The 26,709-nt window shown below is 43.6% G+C and overlaps 1 protein-coding gene across 2 annotated transcripts in view; it reads left to right on the top strand.

The window, feature by feature from the left end:
• Reln (reelin) overlaps positions 1–26,709 on the top strand; it is a 442,954-nt gene that overhangs the window by 386,089 nt on the left and 30,156 nt on the right. For both annotated transcript variants that reach the window (XM_063237786.1, XM_063237784.1), the window contains exons 44-50: positions 2,114–2,372; positions 3,227–3,476; positions 7,178–7,346; positions 17,568–17,708; positions 18,967–19,144; positions 20,551–20,744; positions 23,805–24,061. In XM_063237786.1, coding sequence (XP_063093856.1) covers positions 2,114–2,372; positions 3,227–3,476; positions 7,178–7,346; positions 17,568–17,708; positions 18,967–19,144; positions 20,551–20,744; positions 23,805–24,061 — 1,448 coding nt within the window. The remainder of the gene's footprint in view (positions 1–2,113; positions 2,373–3,226; positions 3,477–7,177; positions 7,347–17,567; positions 17,709–18,966; positions 19,145–20,550; positions 20,745–23,804; positions 24,062–26,709) is intronic.

The raw sequence follows: 26,709 nt of genomic DNA, 5'->3' as shown, positions 1-26,709 counted from the left end.
CTTCTCTCTGGTCACAGCTTCCATTAAGACACCATTCACATCATCTCCAGTCCCAAAACAGAGACACCACAGCAGAAATGAAACCTAGCTACACAGACAAATCAAATATGGGTTACTTTATGAGCTTGAGAGTGGAAAATGACAATGTTTAATGAATTTCAAGAAAATAATATTGTGTCTTCTTTACCTACCTCCTGTACCACACTTTGGTACTTGGACTGCGTAGAAACCATGTGCATTTATTAAGCCATGCAGTAAAAAAGCTTAGTTGAGATGCAATGCATTGTCAAATTATTCATGATTAATTTTGTCTCCATTAGCAGTTTTAGTTAAGAACCCTGGAAGTACAGCTTTACCCTAGCATTGTCCCGGTAATTCGCTCGCATGTTGGAAGAAGTCATTTTCTAAATTAAGCACAAGTCACTCAGAAACCAACATGCGAAACTGGCTCAGAGGATTATGTCCTGTCAAGATGAGTATCCCTTGATCATCTGATGAGCCAAAAACTGAACAAGAAAAATAAAAAAAGACAGTATGTGTAAAATGGAACCCTGACCTATTTTTGCAAGGAAACAAAGAAATCATGCCTTGAGTTGTTGAAATCTTTCAGGGTAGCTTAGAACATGTCTTAGCTGATTTATCCCCTCTTTCTCCTAATTTTTATTAATGGATAATAAATTTTATACTTCATAGAAAATAGAGTTCTCTGAGATAATTTTATACTTATAAGAAGCGAGATTTTTGTCTTTACCCCATTTTAATGCAATCTACTTTAGTGTGATATTTTTATGTCTGATTTTCACTGGCAGCTGAGTTCCCTAATTTAGAAGTTACTAGTTTTTGCAAATAGATAATTTTGATACGATTTTCCTTAACTTCCAATAATTGGAGTTACATTATCCTTAAGCTGATATAAATGTTTTCCCAACACTAACAGACAATAGAGTAAAAGTTTATCCCTGTACATAATTATTGTTCTCATCAATATAAACATCACGAAGCACTAACACTCTATATTTTCATTAATCCAATGTTAAAAGCTCCATTATATAGCTCATCTCTGTTGCATGCTGTGTAGGATTTGCATATATTGACCTGAAAATGCTCCTGATTTTTTTCAGGGTCATGAGACTAAATAAATGGGGGACGGGAGGAATTGTAAGGAATTAATGGCTTTATATTTGTTACCGATAACATTTATTACAAGTCCCATTATATTTCCTGTGTTCGGCATACATGCATTATTCACTATGTGTGTTGGGCTCTATGTATTCTGCTTTACCAGCTAGCATAGGCCCAGACCAGGCACCAGCGGCGTGCTTGCCAGAGATAACATGTGAGCTAGTTTTCACTGGCACCCCAGCTGCTTGCTGCCACTCTGTCCCTCTCCCTGCCAGCTAGGAAAGCTGCCACTGGCTGCTCGCCACAGCTCTTGGTGGCCAGGATCATCCATTCCCAGCCACAGCAACAGCGAGAGGCTGGCACAGCGCGCTGCCACCAACAGCCCACACTCACGCTTCCCTGCCCCTGGCACAAGAGACAGAAAAGAGGCCCGGGCTTGACGTACCCCTTCCAAAAGACACCAGACCTTTGCAAAGATGGGCTGCAACAGCTGAATTTAAATGTGTCCCCTACACCAGTGACACAGACTCGTAAACTGTAGGTGAAACCTAAGAGTGGGTGATTTGGTCTCTAATGGAGCCTAATCTACATTAATTACATTGTTCTGGTCAAGTACAGGGGCGAGGATCTAGTGTATCTTACCTGGATGACGATACACACTCCCAGATTTGAGCAGCCTTTAGATCCTTCTCCTCACCTTCCAGAGTAGTTAGAACACACATGCAGGGTTCACTTTCCTCTTCTCTTTCTCTGAGCAGAGATTGGAGGTACACGTATAGGCACAGAATTGCCATTTTCCACACTTCAATGCAGTGAGCTCCCTCTCCCATTAAAAGGGGGAAAAATCAGGCTTTGAAGCAACAGTTTTGGACATTCATTGAATCTTCATATTCATTAAAGCCTTTCATTCACCGTATTATCCTTTGTCTTCTGTTAACAATGTGGATTTCGCATAGAAGTGAAAGTCTACAGCGAAGTTTACTAATGTCAGATTTGTGCAGTTCTTCATGAGACTGGGATGTGGTAAAGGTGTACCGGACCCCAGGAGCCAGCCCGTGCTCCTGCAGTACTCTCTCAACGGCGGCCTCTCCTGGAGTCTCCTGCAGGAGTTCCTTTTCAGCAACTCCAGCAATGTGGGCAGGTACATTGCCCTGGAGATCCCCTTGAAAGCCCGCTCTGGCTCTACTCGCCTGCGCTGGTGGCAGCCATCCGAAAATGGCCACTTCTACAGCCCCTGGGTCATCGACCAGGTCAGTCCTTTCAGAGTTCATCTTCTTTACTTTTGTCACTTGAGCTGGACGTGGCCTTAGAGAGCATGGAGGAGCCCAGGATGGACAGTTGAGTGACTTGGCCAAGGGCACACAACAAGAGTAGATGTGGCCCTGGGCTTCCTCTCCCTCTCTAGTCCCTCGGTTGCCTAAGCTATAAACATAAATGACACAGCAGAAGGCCTGGGTCCCCTTCGTAGAGAAGACTGCCATATGGGTAGAGGGACTTTCTCAAGCACGACACAAGGTTATAATTCCTTGAAAAGGAAAGTGTGCAAATTAGTATTGGTGCCACGTGCAGTCATTCTCAAATCTTCTTCCCTGGCCTTTGAAGAAAAAAAATAAATCTCCCCAGCATCTTTATGGATTGCACTAAAGAATCTTCATGCATAATAAAACATATCAAATAGAACTCACATGCCCTGTTCACAAACAGTGGAGCCCTTGCAAAGAATTGGAGTTGAAATGCCTCAGGGTATAACTGTCCTTAAATAGGGATCTTACACAGAAAAATAATCATGTGTAAGCCCAGTTTTGCTTTTTCCAGCTTGGCAACATGTAGCTTCCAAAGGCACAATTTGGCCCACGAAGGCTCTGAATGGTTTTGTCAGTCTTTTGATTTGTTTTCGGTAGCTTCTTGCCAGATGGGCAAGCAGACGCATAAACAAGCACGTTCTGAAAGGCCCTGTGACATTATGCCAGCTCTATGGTGCCATTCTGAGCAGCTGACAGATACAAACAAACAAATAAACAAAGACAAAACTTTCCTGTACCTTAAAACTAATTATGGAATTTGGGTGTTTCTTTTAAAAAAAAAAAAAAAAAACATATTTCAGATTCTCATCGGAGGAAATATTTCTGGAAACACAGTCCTGGAAGACAATTTCACAACTTTGGATAGTAGGAAGTGGCTCCTGCACCCCGGAGGCACCAAGATGCCCGTGTGTGGCTCTACAGGAGATGCCCTGGTCTTCATCGAGAAGGCCAGCACCCGCTACGTGGTCACCACAGACATTGCGGTGAACGAGGACTCCTTCCTGCAGATAGACTTCGCCGCCTCCTGCTCTGTCACAGACTCGTGCTATGGTAAGGACTCCGTGTGCAGACAGAGGGACAGATGAGTGCGCGTGGGCACCTGTGCCTCTGCCGGGACTGTTCAGAGCCTCTATACCCGTAAGACACCCAAGAGCATCTTGAGTTCTTGAAACATTCTTAAAATACTGACATTTTCTTGAAAACATTGTGTATAAATAAAGTATATATATATTTTTCTTGTACCATGGATTGAACTCGTGACCTCGCATTTGCCAGGCAGGCATTTGTGCTGCTGAGCTAAACTCCCAGCCCAATAAAGTATATTCTTAAAGATGCCATGTGTAATTGGGTTTTAGATATTTACTTTTCAAAATATCAGAATATGAACTTTTTTTAAGCCTATAAACATGATGGCTGTTTTATAAAGTAATGAATAATAATTTGCAAATCCAATTTTGTCTTAGTATGAGACTTGTGGAATAACATGTAATTTTCCATTCATGGACTCTCATTATGTAGAAAATAGCAGGAACGAGATGCATAAATCTACCTGTGTATTTATGGATTTTTTACATCACAGATTTGAGTGATTCCTATTGCTGTTCCTTTCCATGGCTCCAGAAATCATGAAATTTTCTGTCATTCCCACTTGCTTATACTTTTTGTCATCATGAGTGGCACATCCTGGACCATTCTCGTGTTCATAAAATGTGTATGCTCTCAGTTGAGTTCAGTACGTGTGTGAATGTACACATACACTCGCACATTACACCACACAGGAGCCTATTGCAGGAGAACTAAAGAGGAATGTCACTGTACATGTGGACCCTTTCTCTGAATTTACAGACCTATCAGCATTCTCAGGGTCTCCTAGTTTTCACCACCCCATGTCACTCTCCTTCCTAGAGACCCAAACTAAAATGTTTACAAGGTCTTGTTCTGTTTTAAAATCTGGAAGGCTGAAAGTTGAGGAAACTGGTTATTTCCAACTTTTTCAGAATCCAGATGTTTGATTATCTCACTATTTTTAATCTGATGGACACACCTGAGAAGGAATCCCAAAAGTACTCCTATCTACCTCAGGAGAATCCATCAGTCCTTGAAGGCAGAGTTTAGAAAGAATATGGACAAGTGGAAAGCCCATGCTCTGTCTTTACCAGGACACTTCCTTTGAAGTGTCCTACCTCACCAAGCCAGGAAACCATTAATCCAGTCTTCTGTGCAGCAGTGCTGGTACAGAAGGTCGTGACACTTAGAGGTGGGAGAGGTGACCAGTAACTGGCTAACCCAAGGAGTTAGAGAACATTTCACAAAGGGTTCAAGTCTCACGGAGAACTTGATGGTAGGAGTGGATTTTAAGGATGGGTGGAGAAGGGATAACACCCAAACTAGGCTGGAGCATAAGCAGTAAGGCGCATTCTCCTGGCGGGTGGGAATGCTGGGAACAGGCCAGCCCACGTAGGCTTTCTTTGCACCTAACAAAGGAGAACAGAGAATGTTGATCTTGAAGACAAAGAGACTTTAAGTCCTTTGACTCTGTTACCCTTTTGAGTATAAGCAGTCAGAGCAAGGAGATGGGAATCATCTCATCATCACCCAGAAGCAGCAGCTGCCTTGAAATTCCATCTTCATGAAGAGCTCAGCCAGTCCTGGGCTTCCTGTCTTAGGCTCGCACAACCTGGTGAGTCGGGTGCAAAGGAACCATTGAATGAAGAGGAAGTGAAGGACTTGAAGGGGCAGGCAGAAGGGTTTATGCTAGACGAGGTTACGACGAGGAGATCACAAGTGCAGAGAGGCAACGTGCTTTAGGGAACTGAGCTCGGGAGCCAGCAAAGCAAAGGAAAGAAGAATCCTAGTGCATGAACCCGTCTGGCCTCCACCGGTGGGGATGAGTCTCGCACTGTGAAAAGAAATAGAACGGAGGAAGCTGATCGGCGAGGATGCAGACAGAAGAGCCCGGGTCTGAGCCCAACCATCAGGCTGAACGCAGAGGGCGGAGGGGAAAGAACAAAGTTCCTGAAATCACTTCTCAATTTTGAGGCCACAGAAACAGTGCGTGAATATTACCACCAATGAGATGCGAGGGTCAAGAAAAGGTTGTGCGTGTGTGTGGAAAACAGACGAGCAGAAGAGGAAGGAGTCCTGGGTGCAGGCTACCTTTAGCGGGGAGAGCGTCAGCTCAGCACCATCTGGCCAGCCCCTGGCACGGTGCCGAGCTCAGCGAACATTTGTTAAATGGAGAAAATCGATTTGGAGACATCAGACTGCGCAGTCTGGGCCCAGAGGTACTGGTTGGGGTGTGAATACTGTGCGCGGAGAATAGGAAGCCGGGAACAGCTCTGGAAGGACACCCCGACTGGGCTACTCAGCAGAGGTGTCAGAGTGAAGGCAAGGCAGCAGGCTCAGAATAGTGTCCCCAAGTAGGAGAAAGCACCAAGAATCCGGGAGCAGTCAGAATCTGGGCTGTAAAGAGGACAAGCACAGTGAAGGCCCAGGCCAGGCCACTGAGTCACCTGGAAACTCAGCGCAGCGCTGGGTCCCCGCTTGGGAAGCAGCAGAGCTCCTGGTGTCTGGGTCGTGGCCCAGCGGAGTTCATCAGCGCCTCCAGACCGGGGTCCCAGGCACCCACAGCTTCTAAAGGGCCCAGACGATTCCACGACTGAAGACTACAGCCTTTGACAAAGCAGTTCCAGAAGAGAAGTTGGGCCAAGGCAGTTTATAAAGCCTAACAAATGAAGGGGGAGGGACTGGGGGTTTAGCTCAGTGGCACAAGCGTGTGCCTGGCAAGCCTGAGGTCATGAGTTTGATCCCCAGTATCAGAAGAAGGAAAGAAAGGTATAAGTTGGGAGGGATGGGTTGAATGTCTCAGCAGAAGATGGAAACAAAGGTTTTTCCCTTAGGCTCGCAACCTGACCACGGGCAGTGGTACAAATTTCTTGACTTCAGCTCTGTTTTCCTCCCTCTCTGAATTCCCAGTGTGCCCCATTCCTCAGCCCAGCAAGGCGCACGGGCAGAAAGAGATTTTATAATTTCTAGGGTGTTTTACCTACACCAGCAGCAAAACTGACATTATGGGTTAGAATTCCTACAGGATGGTAAAAATTTCAGAAAGCTGCTCAGTTTTTTTTTAACTATTTAAAAAGTAACCATGAAAATAATATCATTGGGGCCAGGGATTTAGCTCAGTGACATAAGCGCCTGCCTGGCAAGCGTGCTGCCATGAGTTCAATCCCCTGTACCAAAAAAATAAATAATAATAATAATAATATTATTAGTGTGTTTTCTGGACATTAGTCATCCAATAAATATATATGTACTAGTTTATAATTATAACAAATTATAGATTACTTAAGTAACATGTTTATATATTTTATGACTGTTATTAAGTTATAAGTATATATTTTAACTAACAGCCATTCATAGAACATAACTCTATATGAAGCAATGATTTTGCAATAATTGTACCAAAAGTTTCTCATTAGGAGTGATGCAGAAAAATTTGCTGTGTTTCACTTGATCATATCCCTGTAACAGGAAAAAAAAAAAAAAGGATTTCAATGTGAAATTTAAAAATAATACACAATAATGTTCAGAGAGAAGACTAAAACTGGGAAATATTTCAACCTAAGGGAAAAAGAGCGGGGCGGGGTCAAAGTGACATGTGACTGAAGTTAAAACACACAGAAGCTCAGTCAGTAGCCCCAGTTCTGGGTCTGAGACTGGACTTACCCCAGCTGCTGTTCCTGTTGCAGCTATTGAACTGGAGTACTCCGTGGATCTCGGGCTGTCGTGGCACCCGCTGGTAAGGGACTGCCTGCCCACCAACGTGGACTGCAGCCGCTACCACCTGCAGCGGATCCTGGTGTCAGACACGTTCAACAAGTGGACCAGGATCACTCTGCCCCTCCCGCCTTACACCAGGTAGGGGTCACTCCCCACGGGGAACCGAACGGGCTCAGATTTGTGTGTCGGATTTTAGAGCAGCAGGTTTAATGCAATACGTGGTTCCACATCCACAATACTGCCGTGTGTGAATTACTGAGCCTATTTTCATAAGAAAAGCTGAAACTCGCTATTGTGGTGACATGATTCTGTGTTTCCTCAAAATTCAGACCTTCACTTACTTTTAACTTTAGTATTTTTAAAGAATAGGCGGTTCAAAAAAACAGAGTCTGCATCACTGAGATTTTCTCACTTAATGCATTAATGACCAGAACAAATTACATAAAATGGGCCCATTGGACACAAAACAGATTTAAGTGGTGTCTGTTGCTGCCAGTTATGCTGCTATAAATATAGGAGTGAACAATGCCATATAATTGAATGTAGCAAAAAAATGTGTATTAGCACCAGCATCTGTTTCTGAAATTTTATTTTGAACAGTATCTTGAGAATTGTCACCTGGAGCATTCTCTTCTATGAAAAGCAATTGTAGATGATTTATGTTTTGTGGTCTATAGAAAATGATCCTGGCTTAAGAATGTTGTCTGGTAGCAGGATGTGGTGGCACATGCCTCTGATCCCAACACTCAGGAGCCTGAGGCAGGAGAACAGAGGAGACTTTGAGGCCAGCCTGGGCTACATAGTGAATTTGAGGACAGCTGGAACTGCATAGCAAGACCCTGTCTCAAAAATGAATAAATAAATACAGTGTTGTCTGGTAAATGCTGGTGAACAAGTTGAAGCTAAATCATCTGTGGATTTACACTCCCACTTGACAGAAGCAGAGGCTTACCTTCGCCTCACGGATTGGCATTGTATGACTCTCCATCTAACCCAGGGTGCTAATCACAGGAAAGCTTTGAATTTGCAAGAGAAACTGCTGCTCCCTTCCAAGAAAATAGGGATGAGTTGCTGCTGAGGAGCTAGGAGACCGACACAGCGTGTGGAGCAGGAGTTATGGTTCGGGCTCGCTATTGTTCCGCAGCCTCCCCACAAATGAAGAACGAATAAATCTTCCTAGCAAATGACCATAAAATTCAGCCATTCGTCTAGGACATCCCTTTTCCTGGGATTATCATAAATGGGATGGTCTCCGTTACTAACAGCCTAGGGCTGCTTTACAATTGCTGGCTCAGAGGCAGGAGACTATATTAACTGTCAGCAGAGTTGCCAAGTTTAAATGAGATACGTGAGATTTTGTTGCTCGTTAAAGGTATTGCCATGCATGAATTATTAAGGCGATCTTAATAAGTAAAATAGAAAAAAAACTCCATTAAGGCAGCAGTCTTTTTAAGTCTTTATGAATTCTATGAATTATTACCCAGCTACTTGGCAGCATTTTGCAAATAAGCGACATCCTAAGATTTACTCCAGCTAGTCATTATACCCTTGAGTCTTGTACTCAAGAAAAGTAATTATTTCTCCACTTTTAATCTATCTTTTAATTGTCTCTTCCGCATACCCACAAGAATTTTGACCCCTTCAAGTGATATTTGAAAAACCTGACGTGCATCCGTTTCCTCCCGGTATCTCCTGGTGCCACATTGAAAACAGGATGCTTGTTTGCTGTGTTACCCTCAAGGCTCCTGTTGTACAGTGGTCTTAAGGGTGACACTGCCCGATAACAAAGGCCTCTGGGTAACTCAGAAAGAAATGTGCATGGGAGAAGCCCCAACCAGACTCACTTCCTGTCACGCTCTGCCGCGTGCCTGAGATCATTCCCACCGCACACCCATCCCAGAGCACATGGCCTCCACCACCAGCTGTGCATCTGTGATGTATCTGCCCTCAATCTGGAGACTTGTTTAGCATGGCGTTTCCTTGTTAAGGAGAATGTTCACTGCCTCCATGCATGGAAGTGTATGAGGACAGGCCACTGTTGAGGATTTCAGTTTGTAGCTCTTTGCCTTAGACAAACATAGGGCTGACAACTTCAGGATGTATGCTGAGCAGGAGTTAGGAGTAACCATGATCATGTGACAGGTGCTACTGTGTCCACTCGTTCTGGCATTGTTGACACAGTAGTGGTGAGAGGAAATAAACTGAAGCTGGTTGTCCAAATACTGGGATCAGGCTACTCACAGATCTGAACTGGGTCTTACTCATCAGGACCCCCTCTGCACTCACACAGTCATTCATCAAACAAATACATTTGAACTGTGAGTGTCCTAGGCCAACCTGAAGGCTGATCTTATCTCTGCCTCAAGGAGCTGTTAGTTCAGTAAGAGATGGAGTAATCGCTGAAGTATAAAATTCAGTTGCACCAGCTATGGAGAACGAATAGATGGTACTGTAGGATTGGATACCATAAGGATATTTGACTTAGTCGGGGAATGCTTCCTTGAGCAAAGAATAATTTAGCCAAGAGAGGCAGAATGAGCAGCCTCACAAAGTGAAGAGTACAGGTGAGGAGTTCCAGATAAGGACAGTGGCCCATAGTGAGAGGAAGCAGGGGCGTCTGAGGTACTCACCACATGGGTCAGACAGAGGGAGAGAGAAACGTGTGGGATGGTGTGAGGCCCAGACGAGAAGGCTGTGCTAGAGATCAGAGGACTTCCGGTTGCAGGAACATTGAAAAACCTGTTAAGGTGTTCAGAAGTGAGGATGCTTGACCAGAGCCGCACTCAGAAACGCTTATTCTAAGTGAAAACAAATTGGAAATGATAAAAGCTAAAAAGGTGGGCACACTAGATGCTGTAACCGAGGTGTGGCGGTGAACCTGAAGAGCAGAGGCGGAGCCCAGGCGGCACAGGCGCAGTAGCGTTGACTTGGGGTGCATGGAGGTGGGGGCTGCATTGCTGGGCATAACTTGCTGACTTCTGAGGCACCAAACCAAGTGGGTGCTGGTGCTTCCCACTGGGCAGTGAACCCGAGACTAAACACACAACACCTCACCCCGTGCTCCCGATGCTGCTGCGTTAAACCCTAAATAACTGGGGCAGATAAATTGGTTATCTTTATTGCTCAGTGAAGTTAGATGTTCCTAGGAAAAAGAATAAGATCTACAAAAACAAGAGGAAAAAGCACTATGGTATAGAAGAGGCTCTGCCGTGAGCTTTGCAGCAGTGGTCTTCAGGTCTCCGAGGCTGTTTCCTCACCTGATGCAGGTGCTTTTTACCATGGGAAAAAAATCTAGTAATTGTTGCATGAAAATGTTTATGCATTGTAAAGACTGATAGAAGTATAAACCATTTTTAACTTTGAGTCAACCACGTAATCACGCTTGTTAACCACAGCTCACGTTTGTTACCAGATTTTTACCTTTAGAATCTTCCTAAACCCAGCCTTGCTTAGCAAGCATGGGCCCTTGGCGAAGGCATGGCACTGTGGAACTCCTTGTCCTGGACATGGCTACTGCCTGTTGAGGAAAATTAGAAGCAAACCTGAGAAGCAACTTCAAAATAAGCTCTGCTCCCTGTAAATTAGAGCTGCACCAAAGATTAGGCTAAAAATTCTGTAGATGTTGAGAAATGGGAGATCATGTCAAACACCAGAGTTAGAGAGTTAGAGAGGGTCTTGTGGGAGAGATGGATCCTGGAACTGAAACGTGGCTAGAGATTAAGTGGGCAGATAAGAACATTCTAAATCCAGGGAAGCAGGTGAACACAGCAGGAATCTGTGGACGTGAGCCTGGGCGGCAGGGGAGTGGCGGAGAGCTCTGGAAACCGTTGTGCCACTGGGTTAATTTACAGTAAATATTACAGCAAGGCAGAGAAGTTCAGACTTACAGGAAAAATGAACTATGGTATATTTTAAGCTCCAGATAGTCTTCCAAGAGGAAAGTTGCTAGACTCAAGAGATTCTATGATAATTACCTGTCAATGAAGGCAGAAAGTTTACCCTGGGCTGTAGCCAGCATGGAGGGCATAGACACTGATTTATGGAAACTTTCAAAGAAATAATTGATCAAACTCAATCGCTAGCTTCTCCTTCTCCATTACACACATCAAAATATATCTCTAACCATATGGGGCCTGGCAGGTTTGTGAGAAGGGGAAATGTAGAACTCGAGTTGATTGCAAGAGAAACAATATGGAAAATTCAGGCAAATGATGCCAACTTAAATGTGATCCCTGGAAGTGTATGTGGAAATATCCATTTGCTGCAGAAATGGAGATCAGAGCCCCAGGGAAGGTAATAAGCTTCGGAAGCCTGAGGACAGAGGTGCTAGACACTGCTGTTAAACTGGACCTGTTCTCCATAAAGGAGCTTTGAAAAAGGAAAGAGAGGACTCCTAAAGGTGATGCAGAATGGGTAGACATAGCTAATAAGAAAGTGGAGAGATTCACTCAAGGAGATAGAAGGGTCAAACTAAATGGTTCCCCGAGAAGAGGCTATAGGACAGGAAGAGGTAGCCTCAGTGATGTCAACTACAGAGAAGAAAGAGTGAAAAAAAAGTTTTATAACAAATTTACTGGATTTTTTTTCAATTAGAAGATCATCAATGACCTTCAAAGGACAGTTTCAGTAAGCTACTGGAAATCAATACAGCCTATCAGAACCAGAATCCATGGACTTCACCACTATGTTAGTGTTAAGTCATTGTTGCTTGCATAAGAAATAATTGTCCTAGGAGAAATAGGAGTGGAAGAATTGGGAAGCATTGAAAAAATAGGAAGACACCAAAGTCAGTTTCAGACCGCTTAATCTGAATCTGCCTCCTTTTCTCTGCTAACCCCTAACTAAAAATAACTGGCAGCTCAAGTGGCGCGGAATGTGAAATGCCACCTGAGAATTAGGGTGGATGGCAGGTCAGGTAACTCAAACCCACTGAGGAAAGGAAGGGAGGAGTGGCCACGGGAAGGGCAGGCTCATTTTAAGTCACAGTTTGAAGTCGATCCATTTCTTTTGCTAGTCCTAATGACATAGCTGACTCCTTTAAAGATTAACCATGACACGGTGGAAGCCTCATGGTTTCACCCTTAGTCTGGATGCTACTTAATGTTTGCAAGAACTTCGGGGGGGGGGGTGTTAGCACAAGAGAGGGCAAAGCTATCGGACTGGGATGATGGACTAAGGGTAAAAGAGGGCTTAGCTTTTTGCTGGTAAATTAACTTGGAAGGTGAGATATTTTTCAAGGCTATTCCTACGTACTATAACTGCATGCAAAAAGACTTACTATAAGAAAACCAAATAACTATGTTTAATATGTACTGGATTCTTCAGCTATCCAAGAGAGTTAACAGTACTTTTTAAAGGTTTTGTGCAAGCATTCACATTACTGAACATCTTGTTTAAAACTTTGCACCAAGCTAAACAACCATGGGTCTTCTTAGCTGTTACCCTTGTGCATCATTCCAATACTCTGAGCACTGCTGCCATTAATTTACCAAATTTTGTATGATCTTTCAGGACCACCGATATAGTGAAATAATTTTGGCTCAAGTAGTCTGTTAAAACAAATCAAATCTATTTTCATCTCCTCTACAATAGGAGATAAAGCTAATTCCAGGCTCTGCATTTCCTCCAGGTTTTGTCATTCATTGCCATTGTTGTAGGAATTGAATTGAGATGGAGCTGTGCTTTGGAGATTGGTGTGTATGGGTTATTAAAATTGCTTCAACTGTTAAGTGGAAGTCCACAGAGACTGTCTTTTGTAAATTATGGCAAGTTTCTTATATTTGATGGCTGGTCCAATGTATTTGATGCTTTCAATGGGCTTACATAGGGTACCATAGTTTTTATTATAATTATTTAAGAGATAACTAGCAATAGAAAATTGTTGCTAATTATAATTATCAGCAAAAATTGAAAGTATTTTACATGAAAATGGTAGCCACTGTCTTTCATTTGTAACTCTCAAAAATGTTACTGTGATTTTAAAGGAACTATAGATTATTTTTGGTTCAGATTTTTACCTATCTAAAATCCAGATACTCAAAATTAAAGACAACAGTTTGCCAGGGCCCCATGTGCTGATTACCTACTGCTGACCCTTATCAAGCTGACCAACATGGTCTCATGGACAGCACCTCTCATTCCTTCCTCCCATATGATTCTGATGCAAACCCTACACACCCCATCATTTCAACTGTGTTTTTGTGTGTACACTAGGAGAGAGGACTTTACAAACAACAAATCTGAGATACCATCACCAGGCCTAAAAATGGCTAATATCATTCTCAATCCTTATTCAGTATTCAGTGTTCAAATTTCCCTCTCTCAGAAAATATATCATAGATTTTTTCCAAGTCAGTATAAAAATGAGTAACTTATTGAAATGTCTTTTAAATCTCCTTTAAGATCTAAGTGTCTCCTCCTCCCTTCTGTAGATTGAGACAAAGACCCAGAGGGATTACTTGATTTTCCCCAGTGTCAGTTAGTGGTTGGATGGGATTATTTGTTCTCTGCCAAGAGATAAGTCATTTGGGGTGACTCATGGGAATTCTTCCTTTGCAAACTCTGGCTTTTTAGAAGTTTGATAGTTTTGAAAGATTTGCTTAAAGGAAATAGAAAGTAATAATGAACCAAGAGATCCTTGCCTCGTCTCCATTTCTTTATAAACCGCTGTGGGACTCGGGTCACTGGGCATCATCATCTCTGCTACAGTGAGAGGGTTGGGATAGATTTCCTCGGTCTAGATGTTTTGTGCATCTCTTAGGGATAAGGAAATGCCGGGGATAACCTGAGAAAGTCAAAGAAATCTTGTCTTGGCTACTTTTCTTGGCATCCATAAGTTAAAGAAGTGGCTTATTTTAGCTCATACTTTGTAGAGGTTTGGGTTCATCGTCAGCTGGCTCAAGGCAGGGCACAGCAGAGGAGAAACAGTCCACAGCAGGGCAGGCAGGAAGCAGCAAGCTGCAAGTGATGAGCCTGCCTTTCTTCTGTCCCTTTACACTCCATCCAGGTACCAGAATTTTGGGTGCCACCCACACCCAGGGCGGCTCCTCCCATTATCCACTCTCAAAACTGTGCTAAACCAATCAATGCAGTGATTTACTACCACGCATCCTTAACCCCAGTATCACACACCCTAGATGCAGCTCTGAAAAGCCCATCTACGAGTGCAGGAGGCAGTGGGGAGACTCCAGATAGAAACTGTAACATGCGTGATTCCTCCGAGAGGGGTTTGATGGTGAGCAGGGGAGGGAATGGGAGGAAGGGGACTCCATAGGTACACAGGATCCTCCTGATATAAAGAGCAGAAGCAAAGACTCCCAGTGTGTGCTTCACGAGCTATTAAAAGTTGCACGAAAGGTGACCAGGGAGGCTAGCGATGGAACCATGCTTGTGTCACTAACATTCTAACCTCCTAGCCACGGTTACTTATTAGCAACATTTACGTAGCACTTACTGTGTGCTATACGGGGAAGGAAATAGGACAACTGCCGGAATGGCGCCGAGGGAAAGATGTCAAGGGTCTGTGAAGGTGAGAGGTCTGCTCTGGGCCCCGTTCCCTCCACCGCGGAAGCAGCAGCAGTTGTAGCCATCAATGACAAGGAACCTCCTGGATGAGTGATGGCACTGCCGAGGGATGTGCCCAGACACTCAGCGGCCTTGGTGAGCGTGAACTAATTAATTTTCACAACACCCTTGTGAGCCTGGCAGTAGCATTTTCCTAGTTCTCCAGATGAGGTGATGTCAGGGCTGCACGTAAGTGATTTGGCCCCTTCACATGGTGAGACTCTAAAGGCCTGGGAACAAGAAATTTTAGGCAGAGGTTCAACTCAACTTCCAGACCCTTGTTTTTAACTCATATTCTGGTTCTTCCCCTTAATGAAAGTGTTTCCTCTTCTTGTAAAATAACAGTAGATAACATATAAGTGCTTGTTTTGTGGGCCCATAATTACCATGTACAGTGATTCCGAACAAGTACAAAATAAACACATCTGAGATGGGGCCTCACAAATCATCGAGTTTAACTTCTTCATTATGTACGTTAAATTACGCACCAGGCACACAGACGTGTCTGGTGCCAGAGAACAAATTAGAGTCCTTCCTCCCGTGGCCAGCTCTGGATTTAGCGCATTCTCCACTGTGCCTCCTATTGTCTCCTTTTCTGTGGAGCTCCAGAGAGCTGCACAGACTGAAAATGCAGGGCTGGAAACCTCCAAAAAGACCGTCAGCCTAGACAGTGCAGCTGGCTCTTAAATCTCCTGCACCACCCCTCTGTGCTCAAACACAACTAGTGGTCAGAAGGCCACCACCTGCGGGACAGCCTGTACCTCTTCCCTGCCCTGCAGCAGCCATCAGGTCACCAACAGCCCTGTCCAGCACACAGCTGACCTCGGGCCCTGCCTGTCCGCCTTACAGGATGGTTCCCTTTTGACCTTTTCTCAACATCTTTATTTCTTTCAATTTAATATTCTTGGGGCCAAGGAGAGAGCTCAGCGGCACAGCGCCTGCCTGGCAAGCACAAGGCCTTAGGTCCAGTACCGAACAAAACAAAACTTAGTATTCTTTCAGAAAATGCTTATAAAATTGCATCTATAAAATGTCATATGCTACATAAAAATATACACTTCAAATTCAAAGTGACAAGCACTTTAATGCACCGTATCAGAGGAATGGGGAAAGTTTATTACTTACTCATTGTGTATATGTACTGAGGGTGCACAGCAGTATCCCCTAATAGAATGCAGAGATGTTCCCTAAAGAAATACAATGATATTCCATCCTGTTCTGAATCTTACAGTGGAAAAGACATACAGGATATAAAGATGCTGGTTAGGTGTCAGAACACAGGGAAGTGTGTGCTGTGAAACAGGACATTCAGTTGTGTTGCTTCCAGATGCTGCTGCATGTAAGCGGACACAGCTGTTGACAAATTCAGGCATGAAAAGCAGTGGAGCCACTGAGCTCCACCGGCTGCTGAGAGGCTGGAGAGCTTCCCAGCCCTGCTCACTGTGAGGCCGGCAGCATCTGAAGGGTACCAGTCCCCCATCCCTGTGGAGCGCTACTCCGTGCTGGTTCTGTACGTTGACTGCGCAAAGCTGAACGACAAGGAACCCACCCCGACTCCCTTACCACTTAGTGTAAATGCAGCAGGAAGCGACCCAGAGAAATGTCGACAGAGGTGGCTCTGCTGGGGGAACACAGAGGACCTGGGTGACAAGGACACTTCGGTGTGGGCCTACAGGCTGGGCAGACGCGTATCAGGCTGAACTAGGAAGCCTCTCAGATGAACATTTCAGCCAGTCTGGTCCTTTTCTGTTTTCTAAACTTTCCATAAACATTTGCAGTTAGAAAATACAAAGATCTTTGCTGCTGTTTAGTCTTTTTATCCTGCCCAAAGCACATATTCTTCAGTCAAAAGATTAATTATGAAACATGTAATGGGGACATCACTGACAATGTCCCCTCCCAGGCTTTTCGGGTTCACTTTGCTGAGCCCCAGGCATGGCTTGGATTTTACTGCCATCTAGTGTCCTGAAAGGACATGTTAATTTGTGACCCTCCCTGAAATTGTGTCCCCTTGCTTCCCGAATGGAGAATCCCACCACCCCCTTGGTTTTACTTGGATCACTTTGAAATCAATGTAAAATAAGTCTGGTTTCTATATCTCCCTCTCTCTTTTCTCTGTTCAATCACTCTGGGCTTCACTGACTCCTCCGTTTTACACGGATCCTGTCTCCAAGGCTGCTGGTCACTCCTCAGGACTGCTGCGTGAGGTGGACCGCATGTCCACTGCACAGAAGGGGCCCACCTCCAGGAGTGAGGAGAGGCCGATCCAGCCCACAGTCTGCTCCAAAGCTGAATGAGGAGAGCCCGCAGCTCCTCAGGGACAGGCTTTCCTTAACTACGTTAACTACAGGCTCTCCTAACTACACAAGTCAGCAACAGCCCTGGGGTCCCTCCACGGTGGTTCCCACCCAAGACACAGTGTCCCATTATTACTTTGAGGCTTCTAGTTTTACGAGTCTTTTTAGCATCTGGACTATTCTATTCTTACAAGGCTCAGAAGGATCACAAGGGCAAGACACATGATGAACCTGTTACAGTCTTGGTCCCCAAAATTTTGTCTAGGACAGTGTGCGAGCCTATGGCACCTGTGCCCCAGCCAGCACATTGTTATCACCAAAAGCGCTAAAAGGTTCACCATCACTGGCCTAGGCTGTTGTGATCATGACAGTTCTTTTCGGCATGGGAGTGGGAATATATGTGCTTTTGTGTTACTCTCCTTTGTGCGATGGCTTGAACACACTCCAGCAATGTTTCTTCTCCTCTGCGTCCTTCATTGTAATTCTGCTCTCTCCCAAGGTCCCAGGCCACTCGTTTCCGTTGGCATCAGCCCGCTCCTTTTGACAAGCAGCAGACCTGGGCGATAGATAACGTCTACATCGGGGACGGCTGCGTAGACCTGTGCAGTGGCCACGGCAGGTGCAGCCAGGGAAACTGTGTGTAAGTAGATTTTTTTTTCCTTCTTTGTCAAAAGCTCCTGATGCACATTCCATGTAGGAGATTTTTCTGAAACTGGTTTTTGAATCACTCCCAAGCTGCCTTAAGTTGTATATTTTCCCCGAAATACAATTCTGAGCCAACTGTGGAGCTGGTGGAGAGCTGTATCATCATTCTTGCTTAGAGATTAGAAACTGAACAACAGCTACCTTGTCAGGAGAAAGCTGAGGCATAATTGACTATATTTTATTTCCTTCTATGTTTCTGTGATACACTTGAGCCTTGGAAAAAAGACATTAGAAGAAGTTCAGGAGTTCAGTATGGTCTGAACAAAAATAATACATCATCTGTATTTTTTCTCACTCAGCTCTGAACTTATGTAATGATATGCCTTTGTCATGGTTTAATTGGTATTCCCACATTGTTTGCATAGCAAAGTATATAAATGTCTGGACAATTTACCAAGCTTTTTTGATGGAAACACCTGGTATGTTATTCTTCGAGAGCCTTAGCATCTTGAGAAGAATCTAAATGAAGTACGTGTACGAACATGTGTGTGCATGTGTGCATGAGCACACGTATGTATACACATGCCCTGTAGGCTTTTGTGTTTTGTTTGCAGCGCATGTGCTATTGACTGAAGATGCTCAGAACATTCTTAGTCCCCCCTCTGCTCGTTTCACGACCCTGGGAAGTCTTTTGTTTCATCGGTGATTACAGCCTAAATCCAGTGTGGCCCTAGAGGCCCTGGAGCCTCCTGGTCCCAGTTAGTTCATGTCCCCTTCCATCCGGAGCAGGCAGTCAGGCCTTTGGTCAGAGATGACATTTGCCATCCAAAGCATCCGCTGTTTGGAACATGGCCTCTGGTATTCCGGGTTGACCCAGAGCCTCTGTTAAAAGAGCAATTTCATCAATGGTGAGGACACTGTAATGTAGCTCAGCAGCTGCAGCTGTCTGAAAGCCATCCAGACCTGTATCAGAGAGAGACTAAGTCTCGGCAAAACTTGTTAAAGATGCATCTTTCTCTCCACCTATCACCCCAAATCCAAGCTTTAGGAAAACCTAAAAGTTGCTTTGCAGTGTTTTTTCTCTATCCCAAAGCACTATTAGGGAGAGGAGGTGAATTCTGGCAAATGCTAAGCAAGTCAGCAACCTTTTATCATCCTAGGCAGGGAGGAAAAGGAGTGGGCTGCACTAACAGAGAGCACACTGGCAGGGCTTTGTTTGATGTTGGCTTTGCCTTCTCTCTCTCCCCACCCAGCTGTGACGAGCAGTGGGGCGGCCTGTACTGCGACGAACCTGAGACCTCCCTTCCAACCCAGCTCAAAGACAACTTCAATCGTGCGCCTTCCAACCAGAACTGGCTGACTGTCAACGGGGGGAAGCTAAGCACCGTGTGTGGAGCGGTGGCTTCAGGGCTGGCTCTCCATTTCAGCGGGGTGAGCACTGGGCTGCTGGTTATCCGTCTCCGCATCCTCTGAGTTTCTCCCTAACTGTTGGATCTCTTCCAAATTTAATGGGCAAATAAGATGCAGAGTTAGTTACTCTAAAGTCTCAAGCCCCATCTGAACTTGTGACCTTCCACAAATCAGAAAACCCTGCCTTATATCCCGTATTTTCCTGCCACAACAGCCGAGACGCTTTACCTCTGCAGGCTCGTGTGAGCATAGAGTATATTTTGGAACTCACTTTTAAACCATGTATATGGATTTCAATCCAGGAAAAACACACTTACAGAGCGTATGAGGTTTCCATCTGGGTGATCTGCTAAGTGAAAACTCTTGAATTTCCAAGAGATATGTGATATAAGTTAGAACCAGAAATCTGGAAAATAAGCTTCAGCGATTCCTGAATTTATTCACAAACATTCATGCTTTCCAAAGTTAGTCAAGAACGAACAATTGTTGGCTATTACCAGATATTTGTATTTACATTACAATATTATTTTGTGAATGGCAGCCTCAAGGTTGGGAACTTTCTTTGAGGAATTTTTTTAATTGTTTCATTTTCTGGCCTAAGATGACTGTTTAAAAATATTCCTCCAATACCATGATTAGATAGGCAAATTAATTTTTAAGTGATAACAAATTTGCAATCAATTCACTTTCTTACCACATTTTGTATTAGACTTTCCATTGGTACTAATTAAGTGTACAACTTCTCCTCAGTGTTTTAGCCCAAGTGTAACAAGCAGGCACCCGGTATAGATTTTCACGATCATCAGCACCAAGAATACTGTGCTGAAGATATTCTTTCTAGTTTAGGTGCAGTTGTAAGTGGCCAATATTTCCACATGTGTTTAACTACAAAACACCTCTATCAAAATTAATGAATTAATATAGATAACATGAAACACTACAAAAGTGGTTTAAATAAAAAAACATTGCAACTAACTCTAATTGTAGTAAATTATATGAAATATTTAGATGTCGTCACTTTATAACTTATATTTAAATAGTCATCTTAATGCACTGGTTCATTAATGACATGCTTTTTTTTTTTACAAGTCTGATTAATGACATTCAATAACTGGAAATAACAGAAACATAAGATGGTTATTTTACTTCCATCCTTCATCTTGCTTTTAATATCTATATATTAAATACACATATATGAAAGCTCTCCTTAGAATACGAGACCCTCCATAAGTAAGTCTTGACTACTGAAATTTCAAGATTCAGCAAACATTCATTGAGCTCCTACCATATACCGAGCACATGCTAGAGCTAGCATGAGAGCCAGGAAAGTCAGGGAAATAGCACAAGGATGGAAACCCGAGGAAGTCTGTGATCTGCAGTCATGGTTCCTAATCACTGCCTTCGTTTTCACTGTTTCTGTTCCTTAGGGTTGCAGTCGATTACTAGTCACTGTGGATCTAAACCTCACTAATGCCGAGTTTATCCAATTTTACTTCATGTATGGATGCCTGATTACACCCAACAACCGTAACCAAGGAGTCCTCTTGGAATATTCCATCAATGGAGGCATTACCTGGAACCTGCTAATGGAAATCTTCTATGACCAGTACAGTAAACCTGGGTTTGTAGTCTACTTTAATAACTAGATTTTTGTGGGAAAATGCATGATAAAACTAGCAGCTACGCGTCTCAGGAGACTGAGCAGACTTCTGAGCCACTCAATAGTAGAGGAAGCCTTTCATACTGATGGGAAGGGATGTTTCTGCTTTGAATAAGTAACTAGTTCGTGTTTTTATTTTAAGACCAGTTAGTTTTCACATCTCAGTATAAAATGAAATATGCTATCACAGTGCTAGGAGTAAATAAACCCAGTGCAAAAACCCATAGTAATTAGTGAGTATATAATTTCAATATTTGGAGAAAATGGAAATAAAATTTCAATATTTGGAGAAAATGGAAATAAAAACAAATATATATTTATATACTATCACCCAGTTTGAGAGAATTGTGAGCTAGAGAACAAGGAGACACAGAAGGTATAAATTCCTTAAGAATCCTAGATTCCATTTCAATCATTTATTTAAAAACTTTGACAGTATTTAAGTCATTTAAAAATATAGGTGTATTCTGAAAGGGCTAAAGCAATCAATGTGACCAATTAAGGAAAGTCAAAGAGTTATTAAAGAAGAAAAGCACATATTCATTTAAGTGAAAACAGAAGGGAAAAGAAGAGGGTGACAGAGAAAGGAAGGGAGGACAAGAGAGGAGGTACACAAAGCCCAAGCAGGACACACCGAAAATCCCTGGTCCATGGCAAGGTGCAGGCTACCGTGGAGTAAGGGGAAAAGAATCTTACAAACGGTAAGTTCAGTTCGATAAGTCAGGTTAGAATTGGTTCAGCTGTAGATATCAGAAATCTCCAAGCATCCTCTGCAAAAGATTCTCCCTCCCTTAGGTAAATTAAATCCCTGAAAAAAAAAAAGTAGCCCATGGCCACCACCACAGCTCCCCAAGCATCAGGAACTCAGCTTCCTCCTAACTTCATGGTCTCAGTGGGTGACTTTCTCCTCCTGGCCCAGAAGGGCCGCTGGGTCCCCCAGATCTATAGTAGGAGCAGGGAGCGGCCAAGAAGGTCACGCCGACCTCTCTCAGCGACAGGTCCTAATAGGTGCCCGTCCCTCCATTCTCGTGACTAGAGTGTGTCACATAGCCACGCTCCGGTACAGGGAAGGCTGCACTTGGCTTTACCCTGGGCAGCTAGTCACTTCTGTAAAAAGATAAGCTCCTATTATGAAGGAAGAAAGGGAGTATGGTAATTGAAGAAATGCCAGCAATCCGCTACAAGCAAAATGTGAACTTGTTCTTGCACGTAAGTTGAAAATCAATTAAGGAATCCAATGAGAAGCTAACTGCTACACAATGTGTTAGCATAAAGAAATACTCATTTATTAATAAGAGCAAATACCCCCGCTGAGGAAGTGGTTTCACTGGTCTTTGTAGGGGAATTTATAAGGACTCTCAAGTACGAACTGGGGCATTGCACGTGGAGAGAAGGAGTTCTGTTTCCGCAGGATAAATGCATACCTGTTTAACTTTATTTCTCCAATGGAGAAACAAATTGACTCAAATGGAATCAGTGGTCATAATCTATTTAAACTTTCAAGCAGCCTTTGATAACTTTCCACCCCAAAGATTTTTGAAATATGATTTAAGATTTATAATTGTAAGAAAATTACCTTAGACACAGGAAAGAAAAATAAAGACTGCTGGGCATGGTGGTGCATGCCTGTAATCCCAACACTGGGGAGGCTGAGGCACGAGGGTTGCCACAAGTTCAAGGTCATCCTGGGCTACAGAGTGAGTTCAAGGTCAGCCTGAACAGCATAGTGAAACCCTATCTCAGTAAGTAAATAAATAAGATCATTGCTGTGGGCGAAGAGGTATGATTATACATCTTTCCAGAAACAAATAGAACTTTAATATTATATGATATATTTTAAAATGTTTAAATATGCCAAATCAGTGCAGGTAAGGTATAGGAAGATACCAAAGGTGTGCACACCCCAAGAAGCACTGGTGGGGTGGGGGCCAGTGAGCTTCCAAACTGAGAGGCCTGAGGAGCTGAACTTCAGAGAAGACCCTGCCTGAAGTCTGGTGGTTTCCACGCTGCCAGGAACAATGTGAGGAGGGTGCAGGATTTGCGGACTGCACGTTCCTTTCCTAACACTGGTACTCATTAGGCTGTCACAGTCCCAAAAGGGCACAAAACGATGGCTAATTCACAAGAGTATTGACAATCCAAGTGTTAGAAACCAGTTAAAAGTTTCCCAGCTTAGACTGGGTCTTCGTGGGTCCCCATCTGGAGTACAGCCCGCTCTGCTGGGTGCTGGGTCCTCAAGGAAGACATGAGGGAGGAGAGAGAAAGGGAACCTGAAATCAGTGATGAGAGACCATGCCAGTAAACCTAGAGGAAAGAAACCTCTTCAGTGTGAAAGGCATGGGGTCCAGTGTCAGTTGGGGAAGTTTGCCCAGGAGCCTAAGAGGCAGCCCTGGAGGTTAAAGACAGATTAGCAGAGATAAAAATCAGACACTGGCAGTCCCAGCCCTGGGGAGGCTGAGGCAGGAGGATCACTGCTATTTCAAGGCCAGTCTGGGGCTGTATAGTGAGTCCAAGACCAGCCTGAACTACACAGAATGGCACTGTCTCAAAAATAAATTAAATAAAAATTAAAAAAGGATGCCACCTTACCCAGAGATTAGTAAACCTAAGGAAACGATTCTCCCCAGCACAGAGAAATTGTGAATATAAGTTCAAAACAGCTGGATACACTCCTGGGTTGTAACACATAATTTCCGTTAAAGGATATCTTCAGCCCTATTCCTAATAAAAAGTCCGTGCTGGAGCAGGGACACAGATGCTTCTGTCTCTCTGGTGCCTGAGTGCAGGAGCGCATGCTGGGCCTGTTGGCTCCTTTCTCCCCCAGCCTGTCTCAGTGCTCTCAGGGGCACTCAGAGCGGCCCGGGGCTGGCAGGCTTGCAAGAGCTCACACTCTTTCCCAGATGAGTGACTCTGTAGAGTCCAGCCAGTTAACCGTGGCTTTTAGCTCGCCTCCCCTCCCATGGGTGACAGATGGCAGGAGAGATGCGAGGGTCCTTCTTCCCCACCGCTGTTGTCTTACAGCTTCGTGAATATCCTCCTGCCTCCTGATGCCAAAGAGGTTGCGACTCGCTTCCGCTGGTGGCAGCCCAGACACGACGGCCTGGACCAGAACGACTGGGCCATCGACAACGTCCTCATCTCAGGCTCTGCTGACCAGAGGACCGTCATGCTGGACACGTTCAGCAGCGCCCCGGTGCCCCAGCACGAGCGCTCCCCGGCCGACGCCGGGCCCGTCGGGAGGATTGCTTTTGACATGTTCATGGAGGACAAGACTGAAGGTGAGCAGGCTCAGAGGCCCCCCAAAATGCACGGAAATGCAGGCCCTGGGGCGCGGGTCTTCCCCAACATCGAAACGTGGACCTTTGCAGATTCTCCAGCAGGATAGCAAAGGGAGATGGGCGTCATGCTTAGCTCCTGGCTGACACTGAAATTATATTTTTTTTCTTTCATTCAAGCCGGCTAGTGTGTTTTGATATCATTCTGTAATGCTATTAGCAGGATAATTATATTTTTTGGAATATTTGTACTTTATGCTTCCTGTTCTCTGCTTTGGGTGGAAAGCCTACATCTCCTGATCACTTGTGGTCTTATCCAGTGCAGTGTCCTGTATGCTATGTGCTGGGTTTTAGATTGAACTCCAGGTTTTCTTGTTCTCCGTCCTCAGAGTAGCTCAGTGATGCTGGCAAGCTGGAAAAGACCTTATCTACCTTCTCACTTTCCGTGTGTTGTTTTCATTGCATGATGCTATGAACTCTTTTTAGTGGAGTCTTATGTTCAGTGTGTGTCTTCACACGCAGTGTGCTTTGGTTACACTGTACGTGACATGGCATTTTAGCTGTGTGTTTCGTACTAACAGTGCATGTGCTTCTGCATGGTAGTCATGGGTATTACACCAGGGGCTGTTTAGACAGTGAGACCGTGTGTTCCACCAGCTCAAGCTAACATCCAACATCTAACAGTTGAAGAAAAGACAACCTTGATAATTTTATAATAAAAGACTGATAAGAACCTTTTTACAGGAAGCTGTGTGTGGGGACACCTTGAAATTTGAGAAATTTTGAATAATTTAAAATACTCAATTATTAATATCTTATGGTAAAAGTGATATATGTTCAAACGGTGAAAGTGAGATAATACAAGAAATTTTGAGGAAGAAAGAAAAAGTTGCGTAGGTGATAACTTGTCAATATTGTGGTATGTTTTTATTCTTTTCCTATGCTTTTGTATAAACATTTTAACAAAATTATTTTAAATGGTATATGTTACAGACTTCTCTTAGATAGAGTTTTCCTCATATCCTTAAGTATTTTAAAAAGTAAAATGTTTGTAGCTGTATAATATTTCATCATTGTGATATTGCTAAATATTTATGGTAATTTCATTTATTGGTATATTATGTGATGCCATGATATAACTGCAAAGATTTACCAAAAACCACTCTTGCAAATAGAGAAGTCTTTATTGTATCAAGTAGTCTTATTCTCTTAAGAAGCTTATTAAGATCTGCTCACATAGATCTGATTCAGGACGTTGCTAAATGCATCATCTGCTTGTCCCTGTAATGGTTTACGTAAATGAGTTTACAGTCAGAGAACAATTTAAACACTGCTTCTGTATGAATCAAAGCAAACATAGACTGATTTTTCAAGAAGCTAAAATACTAATTGTTACTTTAGGCTTAGTTGGTAAATACAATTGCAGGAACATACTTTCTGGCCCCTATTTTGCAAGAATAGTGTCCTTATAAACTGGAAAATCTCCTTATGGAGGTGGCTTCTGATGTCACAGAAGAGACTGATGAGTTAGTAGACTCATCCACTTGATGAGACTATCAAGTGGATGAGTCTACTAACTCATCACTGTAGATTGCATATCCACCAGGATTGCAGCGTACTAGTGTAAATGCAATGTGCACCATAGAATGTGGGCTCAGGATATTCTGACTGGAATTCAAATTTCTGTGCATTTTGACTCTTGAGTCCTTTATCTGTGACACTGGATTAAACATGGCTCCAAATCCCTGGGAGTGGAGACAGATAATGGTGTTGCAGAAGCCGGTTGAACCTCAGAGATAAGCTGCTTGGTCTGCAGGCGCATGACAGGCCCAGACAGAATCAAACAGATGCGCTGTGGGTGAAGGCCGACTCACAGTGAGATGGCTCGCTCTCCTCTCTGAGCTGCCAAAGCCGTCGGATTCCGCTGCCCACACACTGGCCCCGAGCCTCCAGATGATCTGCTCCTGGCCACTGTAGATGTCGAGCTCACCAGGAAACATTCAGAAAAAAACTGGACCTGGGAGATGAACGTGTATTATTAATTAGACACAATTTGTGGATATGTTTCACTTCCTGACTTTCTGGTGTAAAAATCATGATATAAAAACACTTCTTCCAGAAGAGAAAGGGAATGACAAGGGACATGTTTATGCTCGGGAGAGAGACTCAACACGCAACATACATCCTGCATTAATCTGTTCAGTCTCACTGTGGAAAGTTTTCTTGAGACTCTTCCAAATCTCTACCATCAGCACTTTTTTGGTTTTTTGGTGTTTTCAGTACATTTCCTTAGACTTACTTTTGCTCTTGTTGAGAAAAAGAGTCAAGGTTTATTAGAAATATCTGTTCATAATGCATACTTAAATATCCACATGTAAATATTCAAACATTAAGAACATTACCAAGATAAACTTATGACAGCACTATTTTATAAATAATCCAAGTTTCATAAATAGTATCTTTATAATACTCTAATTTTGCCAAATTAAATACAACTTCACAGCTCAAGGCTTAAAATTGTATGTTTTTGATTGAGATTTTAGGTAAACAACAGTAGATGGGTAGATAGCTTCCCAATCCTAGTAAAATGGTAAATTTTGGATCTAGCTTTTGATTAAGCAATAATGGGCTAGCTCAGGATTTAAAGGTAG

This window comes from Cavia porcellus, unplaced genomic scaffold, assembly GCF_034190915.1.
Source record: "Cavia porcellus strain 051 isolate PalLab524CR breed Dunkin Hartley unplaced genomic scaffold, mCavPor4.1 scaffold_2, whole genome shotgun sequence".
NCBI lineage: Eukaryota > Metazoa > Chordata > Mammalia > Rodentia > Caviidae > Cavia > Cavia porcellus.
The sequence above is the reverse complement of the archived record's forward strand: the minus strand, read 5'-3'. Positions and strand labels throughout refer to the sequence as shown.